The following is a 24262-nucleotide window of genomic DNA, read 5'->3' as shown; positions in this document are numbered from 1 at the left end:
TTGCTCAACATAATTACTATGAATTAAAATATTAAGAAAGCAATCAGATGACGTACCATCATGACAGGCATAAATCGACTGCTGAGTGCGCAAAATCCCATTTAGCACAGGTAGGCTAATCGATGTAGCATGATCACCTGCAGCCAGTGATGGCTAAGGGGGGCGTGTCATAACGAATTCGTATGTGTTCGGCAAAAACCTGAGACCGACTCATTGAACCCCTAGGTTTCGATCGAACCCAGGTTAAGAACCACTGCACTAGGAAGTAGTATAACTAAGTCACTGTGGCTCAGTGTAAAAGAATTGAGTAAGCCACAAAAAGCTGCATTCTGTGTCCAAGACTGCGCTTCGTGCCGACGAGCGTTGGAAAGAGTGAGGGAAAAAAGAGCGAGAGCGAGAGGTTCACAAGCAATAAACTCTCTTGGGAATTGCACCTTTAATTGCACATAGCCTGTATATGGAACTGACTGACCCTTCACTCCTTCTATTTCCAGTATGTCACTCACTGGCTTGATGGTGTGATCTGATAGATACGAGCTGTAGAAAGATTGAGACAAAGTTGTAACTTGTGACCCAGTTGCGAGCAATGAGTTACAGTCAACCCCATTAATTTTTACACTTGCAGTACTCTTGTTTCCAAAAAGTCCTTTAGGCAGTTTTCTTATCTGTACAGTTCTATGTTCTTTAAGCAATACTGCTGGTTTGGTTTTATGCTCCGAGTTGCAACTTCTATTTTCTCTGGTTCCTATTTGTCCCTCAATAGAAACCATTCCTAGTTTAAAGAAGTGTCACTGGAAGTGTTTCGTTCATCCCAAACCTGTTGCCTTTCTTTAAGTTCTTTTTTCTTGGCATCAACCAGTTGAGGATTTGGAGGGTTCCTGCAATTGAAAATGATGTGACCATCATCACCACATTTAAAACAATACCGCAGCTTGGTGACGGAAGCTTGACTGGTGATTGCGTCTAAGAAGTAGGCTGGTTTTCGATTGCCTTAGCCCTCTGATTCTTAAGTGTTTTAGGTTTCACAGCTTTTTCTCCCTTTCTTACTGTGAGAGACACAATCTGAGTTTGGAGGTTGGCTATCTGTTTCTGAATCTGCTACATAGCTGAGGACATACCATTATCTTGGGTTTCCATATTGTGGATCTCATTGACACATGCAGTTTCTTTGTTAGCCTGTAGTTTTTGCTTTGGGAATCCTAAGTGTTGCTTCATTCTGCTAGCTTTAGCTGCTTGTTTATCCTCTTCGATACTCAGTAACAGCAATAACTCTGAAAAAGTTGGTGGGTTACTGTGCTTCTGTTCTAGCTGAAGCATGGCAATTAATGTGTTGTTCCAGCACCCTCTGCAAAACTGTTTGAGTAGCTGCTTGTCTGCATCTCTTGTACATACAGGTTTTTTTCTCACAGCTGCATTCAAGGATGATTGTAGCCTGTGAAGGTAGCTGGATGGTATTCTCTCCTGAGTTCTGGTGAGTATAAAGAATTTATTGTACAGCTCATCTCCATCTTCAGTAGTTGCATACGCTGAGTCAAGCAATTCCAGGTAAGCATGTGGAGAAGCTTGGGAACCCAAAGATTTCACTATATTGGCTGCTGGAGGTAAGAGACTGTCGACAATTTTCCTCACCAATTGTGAATGGGATACAGTGGGGTCATTCAAGTAGAAGTCAACACTAGTCCGCCAGGTGTCATAGTCTACCTCCTAGTTAGAAAAGGGATCCTTTCCTGAGAAGAACCTCAATTTAGTAGGTGACTGAAATTGAGACACAATATCTGCGCTTTTCACAACGTGTTCCACCACTACTCGCTGTACTTCAGGTGTACTGAGATAATTGGGGGACAAGCAAAAGTTGTGTGTGGTCTCTCCTACAACAGGTGAAACTGGTGCAGCAACAGGTGTAGTCTGCTGCTGAGTTCCAAGTGAGGTCAGTTTAGGCTGTTTGGCTTGTGTGAGATCGGGTGAAGCTACCGCAATTGGAGAAATTGTCATCAGCATCTCACTAGGTGGTTCTGTATGAGCTTCAATTGTTTCAGTTATTCTAGTCAACTCATCTCTCAAAATTTTCTCAAAAGGACTTTCCACTCAGTTAAGCTATGCCTTTAAGCTCAGAGAGGAATGTATTGGTGACCCCAGTTCCTGCCTTACTGCTGTAGACGCTAGCCAGTTTTTTCACATGGTAAATGATCTTAGGTTCTGCAGAGCATGACCAATCTAATGGTAAATTGGCTGCAAGTGTCTGTACTGCTTCACCTGATTCAAACTCAACAATAGCCTGTTTATGAAATTCAGACTCAGGGTTGTCAATATGAACTATCCTCCTAATTAACCCATATTGCTTTAGGTAATCACAAATCTCATCTACTGGAGTATGAGACAACCCACTAAAGATGAGCGAGTTTGGCACTTTAATACTTTCAGTATCAACAATCTCCATTTTAAAGGTGTACTAAACTTCTAATTTCAACCTCAAGTTTTAAATTTAAACCAGAAAACAACAAAAACAAAGAATATTGCAAATCAAGAATGTTAATCTGTCAATCACAATACAAGTGACCTTCACATATGATCACAGTTCATCCACAAATCTCCTGGCTGGCTCGCCAAGTTTTTTCCCGTGTAACCCCCCTCCCAGTGAATACACCTCTAATCCAGGTTCAAAAGGAGCTGAGGGAGTGAGCTGTAATAACCATACAAATAGTAAATGACAACAGAAAAATTACATATTAAAATACATATTAACAAAAAAAAAATTTGGGCCCTTCAAAATAAAAAAAATCTTCTAGTCGTTGGTGATCACCTTTAAATCTACTCTCCGTAGAATCTTAAATGTTTTAACAGTTTATGAAACAGAGTGCACTCTTTTCACCTGTGGGTGACTGTCCAGGTGACTGGCACCACCCTACCCCACGTGGAGTACTTGATGAATCCCTTGAGTCCAGGTCAAATCATGCTGGGAGGCTAGCCATCAATAGAACTGAATCCCGAAGTAGTCCTCACTCTATCCTTAAGACCTGATCTGTTTATTTGTTTTAGTTTTTTACAAACAGGACTTTAAAATGTACTCTAACCAAGTTATTCAATGGTTGACCTCGGTACACTAAATTGCGTAGCATCGCACACACAATCAGCACATTAAAACATGTTGCTAGCTTACCGAGATATATTGCAGCAAGTCACAGGGACTTCCCAACTCACAGTGTCTTCTTAATATCTTAAATCTAATATCTTGCACGTTGATTGAAAACTTGCAAAACCAAATTTTAATAATTTTAAGTTTTTTCCAATGCTGCATCAATTTGTGCTCCGCTCGACACGACCATGTCTCGTCTCTCTCATCCGATCACACAGGTACTGACCTGTCGATCATGTCCCCTGGGAGGCGGGACTTAACCAATCGTGTGTAGTGATTGGCTTAGCAGCTCTCTCTCTCTTTAACCCTTTACTGTCACTGGGTCACACAAACATTGTTCAGACTAGCAGAACTCTACATCAGAATTCCGACGGATATCTCAATATTTCCGAAGATACAAGGTATGTCCGGCTATTCAGGGACATGTGTGTTAAATGATGCATCTTTTATATTTTTCAAGATTGTTAAGATACATTAGTTTTTTATCATATCACCAATATTGCCAAAACAATAACCTTATTGATTAGATCAATACTACTAAATCATTCTGAAGCCATATAGTCAAGATGCAGAGAAACGTCCTCCACCATTGTCGTTACAATCTGAATAATTACAAAAAGACTATAGGGCTGCGTCAAAACAAGATCCTATTAAAAGATGCCACAGCATCATCACCGGGTACTTTGTTTGTTTGTGTAAAGCAGGAAGGTGAAAGTTCGCGTCTCTGGAGGCAACTGTACAAATGGCATTACGAAAAAACACATCAGAAAAAAAAAAGGCTTCCAGGGAAGAAATTTCTCAGAGATAATTCATTAGAATCATTCTGAAATGATGTCTTTATCTGTGATGATAATAGCAAGAAGATGAAACTCTCATGATTCCTGCGATGGAATTAATGATTTACTGCAGCAGCAGATGAAGAAAAGCAGAGATAATGGAGAAGAGAATCATTTTGGATACATGATTATCAGTATTAGCATTAAATAGAATTAGACCACTTAGAGGAGGCCAGAGATGGGAGCACAGGGAGGGCGAGCCAAGGGAGCCTTGCAAGCACAACGGATGTAGTCGTCAAAAGTAAGAGAGTGTTTTTAATCACTTCAGCTCGACTTTTTCATACACTGACTTGCTGTTGAGTGTGAATCAGGGAAAAGCAGATTTTCTATATTGGTGCTGAAAGAAACATCAGAAGTACAAGATCGGCTGAAGCCTTTGATTCATCGTCACGCTCTTTCTTTCACACAGTTTGCCAGACTTGGAAATGGCTGTTGGTGTAAATGTTTAATCTGCAGCATCATTCCTGTGTCGTAGTCCATAGGCGTGTATTTGAATGAACACTGGCTCACAGCCTGATGACATCCAAACTTAATTATCATACTCAGAGTTTATTCCAGGGAAATCCAGTGGGAGGAGGTCGATTATCATCTTACTGGATATGAATGCCAAATGTTAATATGAACCAACTAATGCATGCTGGTGACTCAGTGTGGAATGGATGGACGAGTCTGTCACACAGAACCTGAGATATTATGACCTGCTTTTATCGGTTTGTTATATCACGTATCAGCTCATCTGAACTCCAGTGATAAAGTGGATGTCTTTGATGAAAGGCACAGCGAGGCCAACAACACGGAGCGTCAGACAGAATGAGAATCTATCAGAACTTTTTTTTTTTGCTTTTGAAATTCCACAGCTGTTGTTTTGAATGTGATATTGGGAGCTGACTAATAACGGGTATGGAGACCCATGATGAAAAACGATCAAACACACTGGAGCTCAAAATTGAATTTTATGCCATATTATTGTGTTTTTCTTCTGCTCGTCAAAATACAGTATCATTTACTGCACCATAATTTTATTGAGGATCTTCTTGTATCACGGGGTTCAGTGCTTTGTCACAGGTGATGCATTTATGTGTGTGTGTTTTAGGCCCTAAAACACACACACACACACACACACACACACACACACACACACACACACACGCACACAATTCACTCAAGTCTGGTTGGATTTGCCTTTTGCTCTCAGGACTGCATTAATTTAATTTGAACTTCTATCAAGTTTGTTTTTTCCCTACATTTGCTGATCATCTATGAGTGTGTGTGTGTGTGTGTGTGTGTGTGTGTGTGTGTGTGTGTGTGTGTGTGTGTGTGTGTGTGTGTGTGTGTGTGTGTGTGTGTGTGTGTGTGTGTGTGTGTGTGTGTGTGTGTGTGTGTGTGTGTGTGTGTGTGTGTGTGTGTGTGTGTGTGTGTGTGTGAATTATCTTTTGTCTGTCCATTTCTAATATCTGCCTTTCAGACATCAGATCTTAATGAAAAAACCTGTTTCAATAGAGTATTAATGAGTTTTCCAATGATGGTTGTGTTTTTGTTGTTGGGGTTACCATAGCGATCATGTTTACACAACTGAGGTTCACAAGTATTTTGAATTTTATGATTAGGTATCAGAATGAAGCTGACTGTTTCGCACATGTCATTTCTGCTTTGATATGTAAATAACCTTTAATTTTTAACCAATGGTATCTGTCAATTGAGAAACGCTGATGTTGTTTACTTGCTTTTGTTTAGGGTCATGGTGGAAGCGATGGTAGGGAGTGAGGTCATCCTATCGGTCTACATCATCTCATTCCTGATTGGCCTGCCGGCCAACCTCCTGGCTCTCTATGCCTTCAGCATCAGGATCTACAGCAAACCTCTGCCGACGGACATCCTGCTGCTCAACCTAACCGTCTCCGACCTGCTTTTCCTGATCATCCTCCCCCTCAAGATGCACGAGGCGGCGTCAGGCATGAAATGGAATTTGCCCGACTTTCTCTGCTCCATCACCGCCTTCATCTTCTTCTCCACTATCTACACCAGCTCCTTGCTGCTGATGGCGGTCAGCGTGGTGCGGTACATCGGGATCGCGTTCCCCATCACCTACCACCAGCTGCAGGAGCCTGTGTACGCCATCGTGATTAGTGTTGCTATTTGGCTCTTCTCCTCGGCGCACTGCTCCATCACTATCATTACCCTGCACCACCCGTCCCTATCGAGTAAAAACCGGACTGTGTGCTATGAAAATTTCACTAAAAAGCAGTTGGAGGTCCTCCTCCCGGTACGGATGGAGTTCTTCATCGTACTCTGCCTCATCCCTCTTCTGATTTGTGTTTACTGCTACTTGCGCTGCATCGTGATCCTCTACAGCCGCCCCAGGATATCCTGCATTCAGAAGCAGAAAGCCATCGGCATGGCCTTGGGGACTCTGGCTGTGTTCCTTATTTGCGTTCTGCCCTACAACATCTCCCATTTGATGGGTTACCTCTACGGCGAGAGCCCGAAGTGGAGATACTACTGCTTACTACTCAGCACCTTCAACACCTGCATCGACCCCATCATCTTCTACTTTTCCTCCTCCACTTTCCGCTGCAATAGCAAAAATTCAATTTTCAGGAAATGCAGATTCCCGTGTTTAGAGATGCAAAGGCAGGCCGCCAACCCGCACAAATAGAGAAGTGGCAAATATACCCATGTCTGACTTCAATATTGTTATTTATTGTGTCGTGTAAGTAGTTTATATTAGAATATAATGCTGCACATTAGCTCATTTATGAAACAAAGTCTCCTGTGTATGTCTCCTGGCCATACAGGAGTATTTATTATGTCATTGCTAACAACTTTATAAAACCACAACATATATTTGCATGTGATGCAGACTTTATTATTTTACAGCAAATTCTCTTTTTTTTTATTTGCATGGGATTTGAAATCCTGACACCCACAGCACATAACTTCCTGTTTTTAACGTGGGCCAGCCACTCTTCTGCACTCATGCATTCTGTAGGCACACATGTAGAATATACCTGCAAGACAAAACATCGGTCAACTGTTAGTACATACTCAGACACTTCTAGTGTGAAATAAAAGCACAATAATATTAATATTGTCCACAAATTATTTCATGGGAACACATACTGTATTGAATCCTTAGAAATAAAAGTGTGAAAAGTCCAAGAACATGTCACAGGTTTGTGTCTTATAGTCTGACCTGTCTCAGAACGAAGTGTTGAAATGTTATTTTATTTTATTCAACAAACTTTATTGCTCTCCTTCTTTTGAACGAACCTGCAAAAAAGGTCATGAGCAGTGCCACCCAGCCCAGGATGTAGGACCAGGAGAAGCGCCAGTCACCGAAGCGCTTGCCCAGGAAGTTCACCGTCACCCCGGTGTAAATGGCCATTGCAAGCAGGACAAAGAGAGCTGGCATGGATGGATAAACATTGACACATATTAAAGTCTGATGATACAGGTTATTTACAGTTTCTATGGCGTGCCTTTTGGACTTGAGGATTATACGATATGCAAACAGACTGAAAGTGACCTCCTGCACGCCGGGTTAATGTGTCACTATGCGGTCGCCCGTCCCCGTGACTCACTTGACACAAAAAACATGATGCCAGCGGCGAACGAGCGGTTGAACCTCTCGAAGGCCGAGAAGTGGGCGAAGGAGAGGATTCCTGCGATGATGCCGGCGAAACATGACATGGCAGAGAGGATCATGAAAGCACGCGTGGCGTTCCAGTAGGCTGAGGAGAAACGAAAGGAGAGAGATGGATAGAAACCAGGTGCTTCTTTTCACAAGTGCAGCCATCGTGATGCTTTGATATTATTATTGCCATATTATTATTTTGTATATCAAACCAGGTCAGCTCAGGTTCAGGTTTAGTTTATCCTGAATTTTAACATGTTGTGTTTTTCTCTTCTTGTCTTTTCTTTCCATCTGTTTTATTTTATCCTCTCTCCCTCTCTCTCTCTCTTTCTCTGCGTCACTCCACATTTCAAGTGTCTCATTCTATTTTGTCTTCCTCTTCTTTTCATCTTTCTGTTTCCTGTCTTTTCCCTCACCTGTGATTGGTCTACCCAGGACTGACTGATGTAACCTGTGGGTATAACCTCAGGATCTTTACTTTGAAACGAACACCTGCCAGAATGTCAAAAGAACTCGTGGTCTCTAGAAGATGCCCTCCCTCCGTGATATTACACTATTTCTTCCATCGCCATCAAAACGTCAAAAACGTCTGAGTTTTGAGTGAAACATCTCGACAGCTATGGATTGCCATGAAATGCAATAGAGATGATATTCGGGCCTTAATCTAGTCAGATCATCATAACAAACCTTTAAACTGCTTAGTTCTCAACAAATATTTTTAGGTTGATGGAATTCCAATCAGCATCTGTGGCCTCAAGTAGCTTAATGCTAATTGGAGTGCAATTAGATCTAAGCTGAACTTTGATTAGTCTTATCCAACAGAAGTTGTGTCTGTTTTTTGCTGTTTGTCTTCAATTGAAGAAATTCTTGTTATTTCACCCCCAAAAGACACACCTCTCAATCTTCACAACGATTGCCTGTTTTAATTCCAGCCTGAAAATCCTCCAAGAAGACATTCTCCCACTCACCAATGCTGTCCGTCTGCATGTAGCACTTTCCAGACATGCAGTATCTCCACAGCCCCTGGTGGGCGAAGCTGCCAGACAGACGGTACTGCATCCAGTAATCTGTGGCCGTGGAGACCACCAGCAGGATGTTCCCCACGATGGCACAGAAGAGGCCCCCTCCCATGAAGCTGTACATCATGAGTGACGCTTTAACCGTGGTTAAGGCTGTATGCGCTGTGCTGCAGAAAGAGAGAAGGATGGGAATCAGTGGTGCGAGTGAACTTGTAGCCATAAAAAGTTTTTCGACTTGATTAGTAGAAGTTTATATGTATTAAGGAGACGGGGACGGAGAAAATTGTTCACGCCTAGGAGATGCCAAATGCAATCATTCCAGCCAGGATCGCCCAAAGCGGAAAACCTTTGAGCCACAGTTGGTGCACTATGATTTAAGCATCTGATGAGGGGAGACACTCATTTACATTTCCTGTTTGGATTTACCCAGCAAGCCCGAGGGGGAAGAAAGAGGCTGCTGACACAAAGTTTTACCCTCAGAGAAATCATCTTTACTTTTCTTCCTACCGGATTATGTTTATTTACACCTCTCATCTGCATCGGAGGCAGCGGAAACTCCTTGTGAACTATTAGTGGGCAAAGAGTCAGAAGCGTTCGCTGACTGTCAGTTGAAGGAGATGCTGCTCAAAAAAGTATTAGAGCTATTTATTACTGCTAGGTAATAAATACTGCTAGCTCCTTCAACGTTGTCAATGGAGCTGGACATGTTGCACCAAAATGCCCTCTTCAGGTTTGATGGATTTCATGCCTGGAGCTGCCATTAAACAAGTCGCAAAAATTCCAAAACCAAAGCAGAAAAGATCCACAGTTGACTCATAATGTCAGCCATCAAAACACAGGTTCCACTGTGTCGTTGCAAAAGCTGCCTAGAATATTTGTGATTTATCTGCAGACAGTAAAGGAAACCCAAATCTTCAGTTTAGGATGAAACCTCAACAAATGTTCTCGAAATATATGAGGTAAAATTATAAATAACAGAGATTGTGGAAAAAAAGAAAAGAAATCTGATGCATCTTTTCATAATCTGAACACAAACTTATTTCTATCCCATGATGAAGGCCCTCTTTGCTCACCTGTGAGGATCACACTCATTGTTAGCATGCTCTGATAATTCTAGATTTTTTTTATTTTTTTTTACTCCTGATTCTCGCCGTCTAAATTTAAGAAAAGCCACAACATCACCTTACCTGAACTCCTCAGGATAAATCAACTCTCTTAAGTATCAGCCTTTCCTCAGGGAAAGAGTGAGAGAGAGTGCAAGCCAGGGGAGAGCGAAACGTCAAAGAGGGAGCTCTAGGCTGGATTCCAAAAAGTTATCCCCTCTACTTTTTTGTCGATGGAGGCAAAATCCTTAAAAACAATCAGCACAGAACAAATGAACTTGAGCTGGTGGGCCGCAGCCCATGTGACTCTTTCACACATAGGAGTATTTTGGGGGGTCAGGGTTACAGAGGGGAGGGGTGATGGTGTCAGGGGTTGGGGGGAGGGTTTGCGATATGAGGCCGCTGCACCGCAGTCCTTGTCTGTTGTTTTATTAGGTGTTCTGGAACTGTGGATGTGCAGAGGCTTGCAGTACTGCTGTGGTCAATGGAACATGCTGAAGTGCACACTTTCTTTCAGCGTGAGCGGGGTGTGGTCATGGGGACACGCACACGCTTAAAGCAGTAGCATGACCAAAAAATCACACACTGCCTGCAGAGTAGAATATGTGGATACTTGATATGGATGGAAAGGTTGCACTTACATTAAAATTGGCTGTAGTGTAAACATGTTAAAAAAGAAAGAAATACACCAAAAGCAATTTGAGTGTCTTCTACTTTTGAGTCTTCATCAATCAAATGCTAAATTTCAGGTTTCTCATCCATTCTCATCTAATCCCAACCAATCTAATCCCATCTCATCTAATATCATCACATCTCATCTCATCCCATCCAATCTCATCCCATCACATCCAATCTCATCCCATCTCATCCCATATCATCGAATATCATCACATCTCATCTAATATCATCACATCTCATCCTATCTCATCTAATCTCATCCCATCTCATCTAATCTCACCATATCTCATCTAATCTCATCCCATATCATTGAATATCATCACATCTCATCTAATATCATCACATTCCATCCCATCTCATCTAATCTCATCCCATCACATCCAATCTCATCCCATCTCATCTAATCTCATCCCATATCATCGAATATCATCACATCTCATCTAATATCATCACATCTCATCCCATCCCATCTCATCTAATCTCATCCCATCTCACCAGATCTCATCTAATATCCCCCCATCTCATCTGATCTCATCCCATCTCATATAATCTCATCCAATAACATCCCATCTCATCTCAGCACATCCCATTTAATCTCAACTAATCTCATCTAATCTTAACACTGGTCTTAACACCTGGCGACCATCTTTTACTGAGGTCACTGTGAGATACTGCAGCGCAAAAGCACGTCAAACTCACAGACACACACACACACACATACACACACACACACACACACACACACACACACACACACACACACACACACACACACACACACACACACACACACACATGTCGAGAGCGAGCCATATGGAGGAGTTCAAAGGCATCTCAGCGGTACCCAAGAGGTGAATCAGGAGGCATCTCTTCAACCACCAATCCCACATTCTGGTCCATGTGGGACTTGAACTAGCCACCTTCTGGTTATCAAGCCACATCGCTGAGGACTAACCTACTGCCATCCCCCTAGCATCTGAATTTCAATCATTTGGGTTTTTTGTAAATGTGAAAGCAGTCACCTGGCACTTTGACATCTTTACTCTGCTGATCTCTCCCTGGATGTTAAATGGGTTAACTGTGTTCTGAATAGAGAATGTGAGGATTTGGCATGAGGTTTATCACTGGTGGAACCTGCTGAGACCATAATGCACCAAACTGTTTGGAGAGATGCAGAAAAGACAGAAAAGAGAAGTCATTCTTACCCATCCTCAAGAAGAAGATTGAACCCCAGAGATATTTTTACTGTAACATTTACAAATGAGAAAGACAAACCTTTATAGAAGTATTCTTATATTTTAAACATTTACTCTCCTTTGTGTTCCTCTTCTGTAATACAAGACAAACGATTCATTTCTGGAATATTTTCCATTCTTGTTTCTTTGGATGAGGAATAAACCTTCATTGATTTATGGAGACATTAAATATTGTTTTATTGAATATATCACTGAACAACAACGCCATCTGCTGCACAAAGGCCAACAATGACTCCAGGGTGAACATGCCATTCATTCTACATGCATCAGTTTAATGCATGCACTTCAATATTGACTTAATTCACACTTAGACCTAATCCCTGGTGATGCTGAATGACATCATCGGATTAATTGCTGTTCCTTTATAGAATAATAAGATAATTACGCACAGAATTAAACTGATAATCATAATGTTGAATAAATGAACTTTCCTCTAAATTTTCTTTTCTATCTTTTGGTTGCAATGTGACCAAGTTCAGTGCCCTCAGAAAGAAAATTTGAACATGTGCTCGGCAGGCCCCTTGGGATGCTGCCAAGAACTCAGTTCTTTCTAGTTCTGGATCATTTCTTCGCTGATGAAGATAAATGGACACCAGAATGAAGCCAGTGCAGATACCAAATTTTATCAGGCTGGATGCTGAGTGTCTCTGATAAGTCCCTTTCCACTCGTCATTTGTCATCACATCACTGGAAACAGCAAAGAAGCTGATCGCAGATCAGATTACACAAAATAGAATTAAGGGGTATCACAAACCCACAATGCCACAAGCATGACATCGTAGTTACCTGGAGGAAACAATGCAGATTTGACATCCTGACAAAAGCTTTATCTTGTTATCTACCCACTCATGGCCTCAACTGAACCCACGGGAAGCAGCAGATCGCTGTCACTGACTGTGGGGAACACAGCAGATCTTTGAAAGAGCAAAATTGTTTTTTGCTGGGAGAGATAACCCGAAGTGACTAAGACGTGAGTTACTCAAGGAAAAGCCTGAGATTATATCATAAATCGCTTATTCCATGAGAGGAGCAAATAGAGGAAAACAAATATTTAGACAGCGAGCGCTGGTTATTACTTTAATTTTTGTTTATTGAGTATTTGAACCGACCAATAACAATAGAGCTGAATGTAATCTGATTGAATTGGTTGCATATTTTCCATATTCTTCCCATTAAGTTGCATATTAATATGAAATATCTCATTAGAATTGAGCCAATCCGGTATCTTTCTGGCATACTCATATAAAATTTAAGTCATGCTCATTGTTGAATGAAGCAGTTATCGATCCTTAAACTATTTGACAGGTATATTGGTTACATCTGATGTCCCAGTGTGAATTTAATTACAGAAACGTTTATATTTAAAAAGATCACACTGGACTAAGTGTCATCACGTGTTAGGACTTGAGCAAAAACAATGATTTAAATGAAATGAAATGACATTGTAAAATAACTTTATCTGTTCCAGACATGTCTGATATTTAGATTTATTCTGAATAAATATCATTACAAAAAAAATTACCATCTCCACTGATGACATAATGACCAATACTGTACATACAAAGTCTCACACATTCATTTACAACACGTCAATAAAAATAGAGCATCTGTACAAATGTACACTCCTGACAGAACAATGGCGTTCAGACGGTTGTGGCGACTCTGACGGGCGGCGGCGGGACGAAGGAGGGGAGGGTCACAGATCTCTCAGAGGGGGTCTGAAAGAAAACAAGCTTCCATTAATCCTTTACCAATCAACTAAGGGAGTGCTTGATTTCTTTATTAGAAGGACTACCTTCTGTAGTCTGTTGTAATCCGGCGGAGACTTCAGCCCTCCCGCCAGCAGGTTATGTGGAACCATGTCTGCTTGGGTTGTTATCGCCTGTGTGCGACAAGGAAGGAGATAAAAGAGTCGAATAAGACACCAGATGCTGAGTTCATTACAGCGAATAAGATATGGCAGGATGAGATCTGAGGGGGTCAAAATCAAAGGGGGTGTTTTTGGAATGTTTTTATCCATGGGAATAAACCACAAAGCACAGCGGGCCTCAATGGGCTCAGATATTATTTTTAAGAGCCATTATTAAAGATGTGCATTTTTGAAAAACTCACCACCAAAAACCAAAAACATTACAGACTAAGATCACAGCATCAACAAACAGACAGCCTGATGTTATTTTTTTGTTCTTCTTGCCACAGTGTGCTGTTTGCTGTCAGTGGGAAACGGAATAAGCCGGGTTGTGTCGTCATTGTTTTCAGCAAAGGTTGCGTTTTGCCTGTTTATACAACAAAAGTTGGGCGGCGTTCAGATTCCACTCTGGAGTCCGTTTTCACTTCCGTTCTCATGTCAACGGAGGGCAAAAACACGACATAAGTTTTCCATTTTTTGGTTAGAGTAATAGATTACCCTCAGGTAGCTTTCCAAGACATGAATGCTGAGCTACAAGGGACGTAAATAACATATCTAAACCCCCACACCCTGGGGTGTGGTACATATCTAACACCCGCTGAGTCCTGAACACTCGAGGTGAAGTGGTTCTAACCTTCTCAACCGCTCTGGCCACTGGATATCCGTGCTGTCGCCCTACAGAAAACACAGAGTTAACCGGGTATAAAAGCACGATTCACATTTTGGAGTTGGGCGGGTGAACGTGGCCTACTTCTCTTCCTGCAGCAGTAGAAGCAGAGGTAGATGAGGACCCCCAGCAGGATCAGGAACAAGATGCTGCAGGGGATTCCGGCTGCAATGCCAGCAATGGCGGGACCGCTCAGACCGTCACCTATGACCCCCACCCGAGACAGACAGCAGTGATTTTACTGATGCAGCATCATCGCTACCATGAGAAACGTGCACACGTGAAGCTTCGCCATACCCGGACCAATTCTGTGCAGCGCAGACGGTTCCCCGTCCTGAAATCGAGCTTTGGGGATGACCCGGAATCTGTACGTGGAGTCGGGATCAAGTCCGAAGACGTCCGTGCTCCTGGAGGATCCAGGTTTCTGCTGGATGGTGCGGAATTGGTTGGAGCTGCTTTTAGTTTGGGGGCCATTGTTGCTCAGGAGGTCGGGCCCTCTCAGCTGGATGTCGAAACCTTCGCAAAAACACGTGTGAATCTCTTGTCGTTAAAGTTGTCCTAAAATGTCTCATTACCTACATTAAAAAAGGACAACATGACAAGGCAAAAACTGACATGTGCTTTTCACAGCAACTTTAGTCCACGGAATGTTTTGTCCCAAAACACGGCAACGTTCAACGGGACGCTTCACACATTACACAATATTTACACCCCTATCCTGAATGCTTGGTTTGAGCTTCCAACACAGCGTTGGCATTCTTTCTATGGCGCTTTGCTGAAGTGCACAAATTAATTTCTGCGTTACCCGTGACGATAGAAGTGGGCGGGACCTCCCAGGTCAACGTGATGATGGTTCCATCTTGATTAGGGAACAACCCGGAATCTGAGATGGTCGGTCCTGGAAAAGAGAAGGATTGTGAGGGAATAAAGGCAGGAGAGGGGAGGGGGAGGGCGCATCGAGACTGGAGAGCTTTGTCTGAAGGGACGGAGCGACTTCAGGTAGCTTTTAGCTCTTTATGTGAGAGCCCATTGTTTGGTTTTAATCTGGTAAGGTTAGCGGTGGTCAAAATTAGAAGCAAGAGGCAACAGAATCCTTTCGGTATTTCAAAAGGACACAAATAAGTAGTCTACTGTATATCTTTTTACTTTACAAAAGATCACTTGTTGAGGCAGGGGAAGTTGATATTAAAGCAGCGAGGGGGGTTAGGGGGAATTAATATGAAACGTAAAAGTTTCTTCTGAAGCTGAACAGCAGTTTCCATTCATTTTATTTTCAGCCCTTTGAACTTTTTGAGGACCTAAACTTTGGTCTATAAATTTTCAAACAACAATAAAAGATGTGAAATTCATTTTTTATCGTCTTAGCCCCTTCATATTAAACGACACAAGGGAACTTTGTTGATGATGTGAATAGAAGCCGATTATTTACTTCTAAATATCTTATTGGTTCATCGGAAATCATTTCATCTTTGAAGATCGACCCCTCCAAAAAAAAAAAAAAAGAAAACTTGCCATCTGTTGTTTCTATTGTAAAAAGAAGGCTCAAAGGCAGCCATCCTTTACTGTACCTTTCAGCTGGATTTCCCTCGTCTGGCTGCCCAGCGGGTTGCGACTGACGCAGGTGAAGTTTTGCATGAGGAAGTTGTCGACGTTCAAACTGCGAATCCTGAGCTGAGTCGTGTTACTGCTGATCTGGTAATCGGTCCCGTTGGCGACCGCCTCGCTGCCTCTGAACCACGACACCACAGCCTCCGGCGAGGCGGTACTGACGCACCGGATGGAGACCGCTATTCTGCCATCAGAGTCCACTTCTGTTCCCACAGAGGGAAGGAAGTTCGCCGGTCTACCTGGGGAAGAGAACGCTCTCGTTCAGGTGTTGTGTGTCGTACAGAAGTGATGCAAGGAAGAGATCCAGGAACGTACGAGCTGTGATGTCACACGTGTTCTGTTCCAGCTGATGATCCACCACACAGGTGATGGTTTTCCCATCAAGGTCATCGGAGGCATCGACGGTCAGGCTGAAGTTGCCTCTTCCCTCGCTGGTGTTGGTCAGTGCTGGGAAGGCGAGCTGGGCCTGTGGGGTCCCCCCCAACCAGCTACAGTCAAACCGCAATTGGACGTCATTCACCGCCTGCACAGAACACACCGGGCTGCCCGTCGGCTTTTCTGTCCAGATAGAAAATGGATCAGGTGTGACTGAATGTTTCACACATCATCTATAAAAACATGTTTTCCTAAATGCAAAAGGATCATTTCAGAGCAAAACAGTTTTTAACATCATGATCTATATAATAACTCATGCTTTTCATGTACCATAAACCTTCAGAGTGGTGTTCTGTTCCCTCCGTCGTTGGGTCTTCTCGTTGACCAGGGTGCAGGTGTACGTGCCTCCTTGACTCGTCTGTATATTTGTAAGGTTTAGGATTCCCCCAGGCGAAACAGAGAGACTCTGACCACCAAAGGTCCACCCAACAGTTGGCTTCGGGAAGCCTTCAGCCCGGCAGGACAGGTTCAAGGAGTCTCCTGCCACGTAGAAAGCCTGAGCCGGATTGGCCTCGACCATTGCCTCATCTGGTCCGTCTAGAATAGACCATAAAGACACACAAAAAACAAGGAGGTACAAACACTGACAGACGTGTTCCTTGAGAAGAACCTCCATCAAAGATCTTAAACTTACACAAAATTGTGACATTCGTCTGAGCTCTTGCGTCGCTGAAGGGGTTGATCAGTACCACGGCGTACTGTCCCGCATCGCTTCGGCTCGTCCCGCGGATCACAAGACTCTGGTTCTCCATGGAGTAGCGCGACATGTCTGTTATCTCCACGTCGTTGAAGAACCACATCTGCTGCCCAACCACGCCCTGAAGCAGACTGTACCGCAGGGCGAACTGCTCGGATCCCTCGATGGGAAAGTCTGGAGTGACGTGAAGAGACACGTTCTCAAAAGTTTCTGGGAAGAGGAGATGGGAGAACAGGTAGATGAAGGACAGCGCACCTTTGATTCCTAGGAGAATTTTCTGTAAAAATACAACACAGCAATATAAAAGGGCATAACAGGTAGGGGCAAGTATAATAATGGTGGAGCCTAGATGGGTCAGGTGACACCACAACAGAGCTCAGGTACTCACCAAATACTCTCAACATGAAGGTAGCAGAGGACGTTCCCACCCCAGGCTGGGTAATCTCCACCGTGTAGTTCCCGGTACAATTAACCATCACACTTGTAAAGGTAAGGCTTCCATCCTGCTCCACCGTCAGCACCTTCTGTTTGCCCTCCGCTATGTCTGGTGGGGCAGCTGAGCCGATGGTCCAGATAACTACTGGGATACCTCCCATGAACCAGTGCAGCGCTGGTTCTGTGGCGCCGCTGATGGTCACATCCAGAGTCACGTTGCTTCCAGCTTCAACATCCACCTGAGTAGAACTAACAGGTGAGACCAGCACCTGACAGTTCACCACTGTCAAAGAGAAATAGACAATTTCAATTAATTTTTATTCTCAATTTTTATGCTTAAATACATTATCTAGTATTTGTAAATCTGACTACACGTGTGAGAAATGTCTGGTAAAGGATTACAATGATTCTCGGACAATAAACGTGATCCTACCAAATTAAAAGCTGAAATCTCACCTTGAGAAGTAAAACTGAGTAAAACGCACAGAAAAACTCTCCCCATCCGGTCAAACCACGTCATTCTGGCGGGAGGGTGATTTTCACGCCGGTCTGGACCATAAACTTTAATATTCTGCCGATTTTTTGGAGGTTAATTTCCAGATGAAGGAGAAATGTCCTTCACGCCTCTCTCTCTCCGGAGGCTGACTCACCTGTCTGCAGCCTCCTGGGCGCTCGAGCTCCACCTGTCAGCGCGACACGTGAGCAGCTCACCTTCGCCGAACCGAAAGGCTTGGCCACGCCCCTAAGGCCACGCCCCTTACTTGGATGGATTTCTAGACGCGCTCAGAGCAGGTAATATTCAATCTCACTTACGCGCACACGTCAGCCAAACGTCCGTTAAATGTCTCATCTGATCACTCTGATGGGTGACAGAGCAAAGGCTCATGGGATTGTTAATATGAAACTTATAAAGTGATGTTTCAGTGACGTTTGTGTTGCTGGAACTGTTCTCTTAAGTTTCATTCATAATGCAGCCCTCCTGACTGAGAACCCCTGTTGTAGTTAAAATATCACAGGCAACGTTAATTTTTTGACATTACTTCTATTCAAAGACTGTTTTTAATAAAAAATAAATTATCTTGTCTTCAGCTTCCCTGGTTATCGAGCTGTCAATGGATTATGATCACATTATACGTCTGGTTAGATCTTTGGGCAGTGAAGAGTTGGTTTAATCTCAGATGAATCGAGTTATCAAAGTGCCCTTTTAATTTTAAAAAAATCTATATCATGTAAAATAATTACTGAGAAGCTGAGGGGTTCCCAAAGCCACTACTATTACGGGCTGTTCAAAATCCAAACCATAAATGCGGAAACAACTGATAATGCTCCATCAATATGTGTTGTAGATCCCATGTAAAGAGGAGTAAAGACATGTGTTGTAGATGCAATGCAGATTTGATCATTCAAACCTGTTAATAATTTAGTTTTGGACTAAACAAATTGCATATTTTCATAATAAATCAAATACTGACATTATAAAAGGAAAATGTTTCCAGGGTCAAGGAGTCGGATGGTACTTCTTGTGCACTCACCACTTCTTCTTTTCGAGGCACAAAGGCTGATTGAAACCGCCAGAAGGGAGCTTCAGAGAGAAAACCATTTCCTCATTGTGGCTTTTATGGCGTTGGGTTGAAATGTGTGCTCTCTGAGCTTTCTTATGTGTTTTGCGACGCAGCCAAACAAATTCTTTGTGAAACGATCAAAAGATAAAGACACTCATTCAAAATAAAAAAATAATACTTCTGGAACATAATTCCAACCCCATTTGTTTCATCTCATGAAGGAAATTGAGAAACTTTTCAAAACACGTGTTGACCTTTAAAAAAGTATCAATTTAGTTCAGTTTCATGGTTATCTGGTGCTCCACTGGAATGAAGACTTGATTTTTGGAATCCCACAGAAATGTAACATTATAATGTTTATATGAGAACAAATTATGGGAGGACTGTTTATCTTGAATTTAAGAAGTAAATATGGTGTTTAGCATAAGTTTAAATCCTGCAGGCTGAAGTTAAGACGATCAGATGTAGTATTTCTACAAACTGCATTACTTGTTTTTTTTTTATACAAACAGTCAAAAGTGTATATTGATATGAAAAAGGCTGCTTTAATTGACACGTAATGTTCTGTACAATCAAGACAACTGAGGCGCTTACGGTAAATTTCAGATCTTTGCTTGCTCGTACTGAGAGATACTGACACCCAGTTCACATAGTAGTAGATGTGCTGCTAAATCTGAAGGATATAATCATCAACATGTTTGGGTCCATATTTACATATATCATTTACAAAAACTGCACCTCTGAACATGTTTGACTACAGTCATACAGCTGAGCCAAGCTACCACAGAAGAAAGAAATCACTGGTGGGAATAATGTACAATTCAATAACACAGCAGCAGGATGATGAAATTATTGCATAAAAACAGATAATCTGAACTACGATAACTAGCCTGGGTTACAGGTGAACCTCCTTAAACGTGAAACGCAATTTAAAAGCCAAAGTGATCATGGTGGGGTTGTCTGGCTCCGCTGCAGGACAGTGTTTCTCAGTACTTCCCTGCAAATCCTCAGGAGTCACAGCCTCAAACAGAGGGATTAAACTGACACATAAGCCATTCCTCTGGGTGTGCTTGTGTGATACAGCCCATTTATTCATTACCGAGCCCTGCAAAGAGAAAAGAGAATGTAGATAGTAAATAGGAAGTTCCAATTAAGATCTTAAATTGTGCTTCCAGGACACACAATACTCTTCATCAAAGCAATTAATTAGTGTTTTTACAATGAAGAGATGGTGACATAAAGGATGTAATATTAAGACAAGCGATTTAATTATTTATGAAAACATAATTAAATAAAGCAGATATACTGGTTTCAGAACAATAATGATATTTGGTGTGCAGTGTACAAATTATACTGAATTGATTCACTGTTTCCTTTAGTAGAAAGCCTTGATATAAAGATTAAAATAAAAAACACACCATAAATGTTTTATGAATACTGAATGTAAAATGTTTTTTCCTGAAACCTTTTTTCGAAGAAAGGGAATTTAGAATCTGTTACTAAAGACTAATGGTTAGCAGACGTAGCAGAAACTTAATCACAGCACTGATTTATTGAGTTTCTTATAATAATCCACTTCTGGTCAGGCTCTACACCTGCAGATAGCGACACTCACCCTGCTGCTAAGATCTGTAGTCCCCTGCTTTTGCCCCAGAAGCCTTTATATCCTCCCCGACTCCTTCAGTTTGCCCACCAGATCGTCCACAGTCTCCACCTTCACCCCTGCCTGTCTCTGTGGGGGGTCATCCACTCTCAGCACCTCCAATCGTGACGTGAGGTCCAGCCCCAAGTCTGCCGGCTTCACGTTGGCAATCTTCTTCTTCTTGGCTTTCTGAAAGCCGGGAAAACACAGAAGACTAAAATATATATAAACTTTACAATAACATTTTAAAACTTGTAGTTTTTGACTATATTTCCCAATGTCCTACCATGATGTTAGGCAAAGTTGCATATCTGGGGGTGTTGAGGCGAAGGTCGGCAGTAACCACGGCTGGGGTTTTGATCTTTATAGTTTCCAAACCACCATCAATTTCTCTCACCACTTTCATCGTGTCTCCTTCCAGTGTTACCTCAGATGCAAAAGTGCCCTGCAGTTTGAAGACAGGATAGGATCACATGGAAAACATTTTCAACGTCATCGTGGCTCAGCTTTCAAGTTAATAAAGTGCATCATCTGTTGGCCAACCAGTGGAACTTCACCTCATCTGTCCAAGAAGCTTTTCACTCAATTTATTTATCTCTGGGGGAAAGTGATAGCTAATACTGAATCAAACTACAGAAGTCTAACTCAGAATAATCCCTCAAGGTTTTTTGGGATGTGCTGGTTTTTACTCACCTGAGGCCAGTCCAGTAAGGCTGCTGTCATCTGACCAGTCTGGTTGCAGTCATCATCAATGGCCTATAACAGTAAGACAAGTCGTTTAATAAAGGTAACAAGAAGAGTAAGACATGAGTAGCCATCGCTATATGCAAGAAAGTGGGATTGAAAGAACAGAAACCTTTTTTTTACCTGTTTGCCGAGGATGACAAGTTGGGCCTCCTCCTTCTTAGCCAGAGCCGCCAGGATCTTGGAAACCTGCAAAGGTCCAAGGGACTCGTAGTCTTTCCCAGTCACTTCCACGTGAATACCACGGTCTGCTCCCATGGCGAGGGCAGTGCGGATGGTCTCCTGATTAACGAATACATTTAGGTCAAAGAACTTCTATGAGGAAAAATCCGTTATCATTAAAATACAAACCCAGGCTGAAAATGTATTTAGCATTTAACCATAAAACTGCAAAGACAATGTTTCCCCTGATTCATGATTATTAGACCTTCTGGACTACTGTTATGACTCTACAGTTGCAAGACTGTACCTATCTTCTTTATATGTTACATTTTATATTTTTTAAAATTTGATTTTAAACACAAAAATAGGAAAACAAAATAAACATAGCTCAGGTCTGACAATGATTATTTTGAAATACAGTAATTTCTCAGCTAAACTATGGGTGGTTTGAGGACTGATTTTTAAATCTCTTGCTTATGTTGCTTATAAATCAGTTATCTTTAAATGAAGACTTGCGACATTACATATTGTGTGTTAATTACATATTACGTAACATTGTGTAATTACATATACATGATATGAAATTAATGAAAGTACTATTATTTCACAAGATTGCAAAACATAAAACTGGAGAACCTAAAACTTCTATATCAGACTGACACTCCTAGACAGAGCCCCACCAAAAGAATTGAAGGTGAAGGGGGAGAATTGAACCCCGTTTCCCCCACCTGTGCTTGCTGAGGTCCACAGCTGACAGCCACAATCTCTTTAATAAGCTTCTTCTCCTTCAGCTTGACTGCCTCCTCCACAGCGATTTCACAGAAAGGGTTCATTGAGTGCTTAACTCCATCCGTCACCACGCTAGTTTTGTCCGGCTTAACGCGGATCTGGGGAGAAGAGGGCCACAGGGCAGAGTCACTACCAGGATGACAAATAACATACAGACAATACAAACATCCAGCAATCCAGAGACACATGCGTGAAGTATCTAAAGGTGAAAACGTGTATTAGGATTGTTTAAACAAAAGCGTCCACTTGATAATATGCTTTGTTTAATTACTGTAAATGATCAGAGAAAAGATTGTTGCTAGAGTTTATTTCGGGCGATAAAGTGTGGCTCAAGTTCATATCAGTCATTGTGACTGAGGTCACAACTTTGTGCCGAGCCAGTCGATAGATAGATAGAGATAGATAGATAGATAGATAGATAGATAGATAGATAGATAGATAGATAGATACTTTATTAATCCCGGAGGAAATTGCATTATTATTATTAATAATTAAATTATTATTTATTAAATTTCATCATCATTATTATTAAATTGCATTATTCCCCTTTAAAGCGTAAAAATATTTTCTTTATGCACAGGGACACTGATATGATGAGATAATGAGGGACTACTTTAAAGTCTTTACATAAGGTTGGACGCAGCAAACCAGCAAATCATTTTAAGGTAAGGTTCGAGTTATTTAGCTTCTGCTCCACAGCTAGCTGACGTCAGACTAACAGCTAGCTAGGTGTGCACAGAAAGTCAAGTAGGAGAGGTAACAAAATAATATTTTGAAACGTAATTAAATCCAAGAAAAAGTATAAAATGATATTACCTTAACTGCGTAGTCAATGACTCGCTTAACTCCAACGAGAACACGGCCAGACATCGTTAATAAACTGCTTGGACAGCACCGGGGAGCTAACGTGTAAGTCAACGCAATGAACCTTCACCGAGGAAAGATCGGAGTTATTTTAGGGTGACACGAGGGGAGGACGCTGAGGACTGCCCACTATTTTAACCAATCAGACGCCGGTGTCATTGAACGCACTCTACCCTTATTGGTTTAGATGAACTGGCAGCAGTTGTCAAATTCAGCAAACTGTAAATTGGTTTTATGTTGTCAGTGAGTAAGTGATGGCGTAAAACGTATTTAAATTTTTTTGCTCATTTCAATGCACATCATTACTTACCCGGTGACTTAAATAGACAAGACTGTCGAATTAGACGAATGAGGTGTTGCTCTCATCATATCCGTATCAGAAACAGGTCTGCGAATAAACGTTCCGGTTTCAGTGGGGTAAAGTTCATGTCGAAAGGTTGAGCGATTTAGGAGGCTACTCTTACAATTTTGCAATGTACAGTATTCTAAAAAAAAATAAAATCATGCATATGGATGATTCAATCTATGGTTTTCTTGTATACCTGCAAAACCTCTAAAATTTATCGTTGTTCCTTGCCAAACTGGAAAAGTGTACTGCATTTGCCTATTACCCATATTCGAGTGAATTAATTTCGAGGGAAATAAATTAATTGAAATCTTCACTTGTCTAAAGCAACCTTTAGCACAGTATTGAAATTTCTAAGCAATGCGCGATGTAAGTTATCAACCCAAGCATTAATTCATTAAATTTCGGTATCTCTACCGCGATTTTTTAGAGGATTCTTTACCATTGAGTAAAGGGAAAAGTTAGAAAATATTTGTGTCTAATCTGTTATACACCTTCCTTCAATAATTGCACATCGGCATTTCTATAGATGCGCCACTCATCAGTGTGACCTGGATCCATTAAATTTAAATCTTTTTCTTCTTCTCATTAGCTGCCTAAATTTAAATGATTCGTGGAAAACTTGCCACGGTGGTATAACAATTAATAAAGCAACAAAGACCACACTGTCAATAATTAAAAATCCACGAGTGACACCAATTCTAGGGACAGGTTTTCATCTTTAAAAAAAAAGTCGAATTACG

General features: G+C 41.8%; 4 protein-coding genes across 4 annotated transcripts; 1 reads left to right on the top strand and 3 right to left on the bottom strand.

Annotated features, from left to right (window-relative positions):
* The first annotated feature begins 5719 nt into the window (after positions 1–5719).
* LOC137601492 (free fatty acid receptor 2-like) lies at positions 5720–6625 on the top strand. The gene has a single exon (XM_068323695.1). The coding sequence runs from the start codon at positions 5720–5722 to the stop codon at positions 6623–6625; it is 906 nt and encodes a 301-aa protein (XP_068179796.1).
* A 190-nt stretch (positions 6626–6815) lies between these two features.
* On the bottom strand, positions 6816–10033 carry lim2.5 (lens intrinsic membrane protein 2.5). The gene is made up of 5 exons (XM_068324127.1): positions 9810–10033; positions 8572–8789; positions 7551–7700; positions 7240–7374; positions 6816–6977 (listed from the first exon to the last, which is right to left on the bottom strand). The coding sequence occupies exons 2-5, from the start codon at positions 8747–8749 to the stop codon at positions 6916–6918; spliced, it is 525 nt and encodes a 174-aa protein (XP_068180228.1). The 5' UTR covers positions 8750–8789; positions 9810–10033; the 3' UTR covers positions 6816–6915.
* Positions 10034–12788: 2755 nt separating this feature from the next.
* vsig10l (V-set and immunoglobulin domain containing 10 like) lies at positions 12789–18081 on the bottom strand. Its single transcript, XM_068324185.1, has 12 exons — positions 17867–18081; positions 17364–17693; positions 16913–17185; positions 16549–16815; positions 16159–16401; positions 15804–16082; positions 15041–15133; positions 14533–14751; positions 14320–14439; positions 14203–14243; positions 13455–13541; positions 12789–13377 (listed from the first exon to the last, which is right to left on the bottom strand). Exons 1-12 carry the CDS (start codon positions 17928–17930, stop codon positions 13303–13305), a joined length of 2091 nt encoding a protein of 696 aa, XP_068180286.1. The 5' UTR covers positions 17931–18081; the 3' UTR covers positions 12789–13302.
* Positions 18082–19495: 1414 nt separating this feature from the next.
* On the bottom strand, positions 19496–23276 carry etfb (electron transfer flavoprotein subunit beta). Its single transcript, XM_068323473.1, has 7 exons — positions 23126–23276; positions 22249–22407; positions 21482–21640; positions 21308–21370; positions 20901–21059; positions 20588–20803; positions 19496–20077 (listed from the first exon to the last, which is right to left on the bottom strand). Exons 1-6 carry the CDS (start codon positions 23177–23179, stop codon positions 20633–20635), a joined length of 765 nt encoding a protein of 254 aa, XP_068179574.1. The 5' UTR covers positions 23180–23276; the 3' UTR covers positions 19496–20077; positions 20588–20632.
* Between the last annotated feature and the right edge of the window lie 986 nt (positions 23277–24262).

The sequence above is a fragment of the Antennarius striatus genome, chromosome 9, assembly GCF_040054535.1.
Source record: "Antennarius striatus isolate MH-2024 chromosome 9, ASM4005453v1, whole genome shotgun sequence".
Classification (NCBI taxonomy): Eukaryota; Metazoa; Chordata; class Actinopteri; order Lophiiformes; family Antennariidae; genus Antennarius; species Antennarius striatus.
Note: the sequence above shows the minus strand (reverse complement) of the source record. Positions and strands in the feature narration are given on the sequence as shown.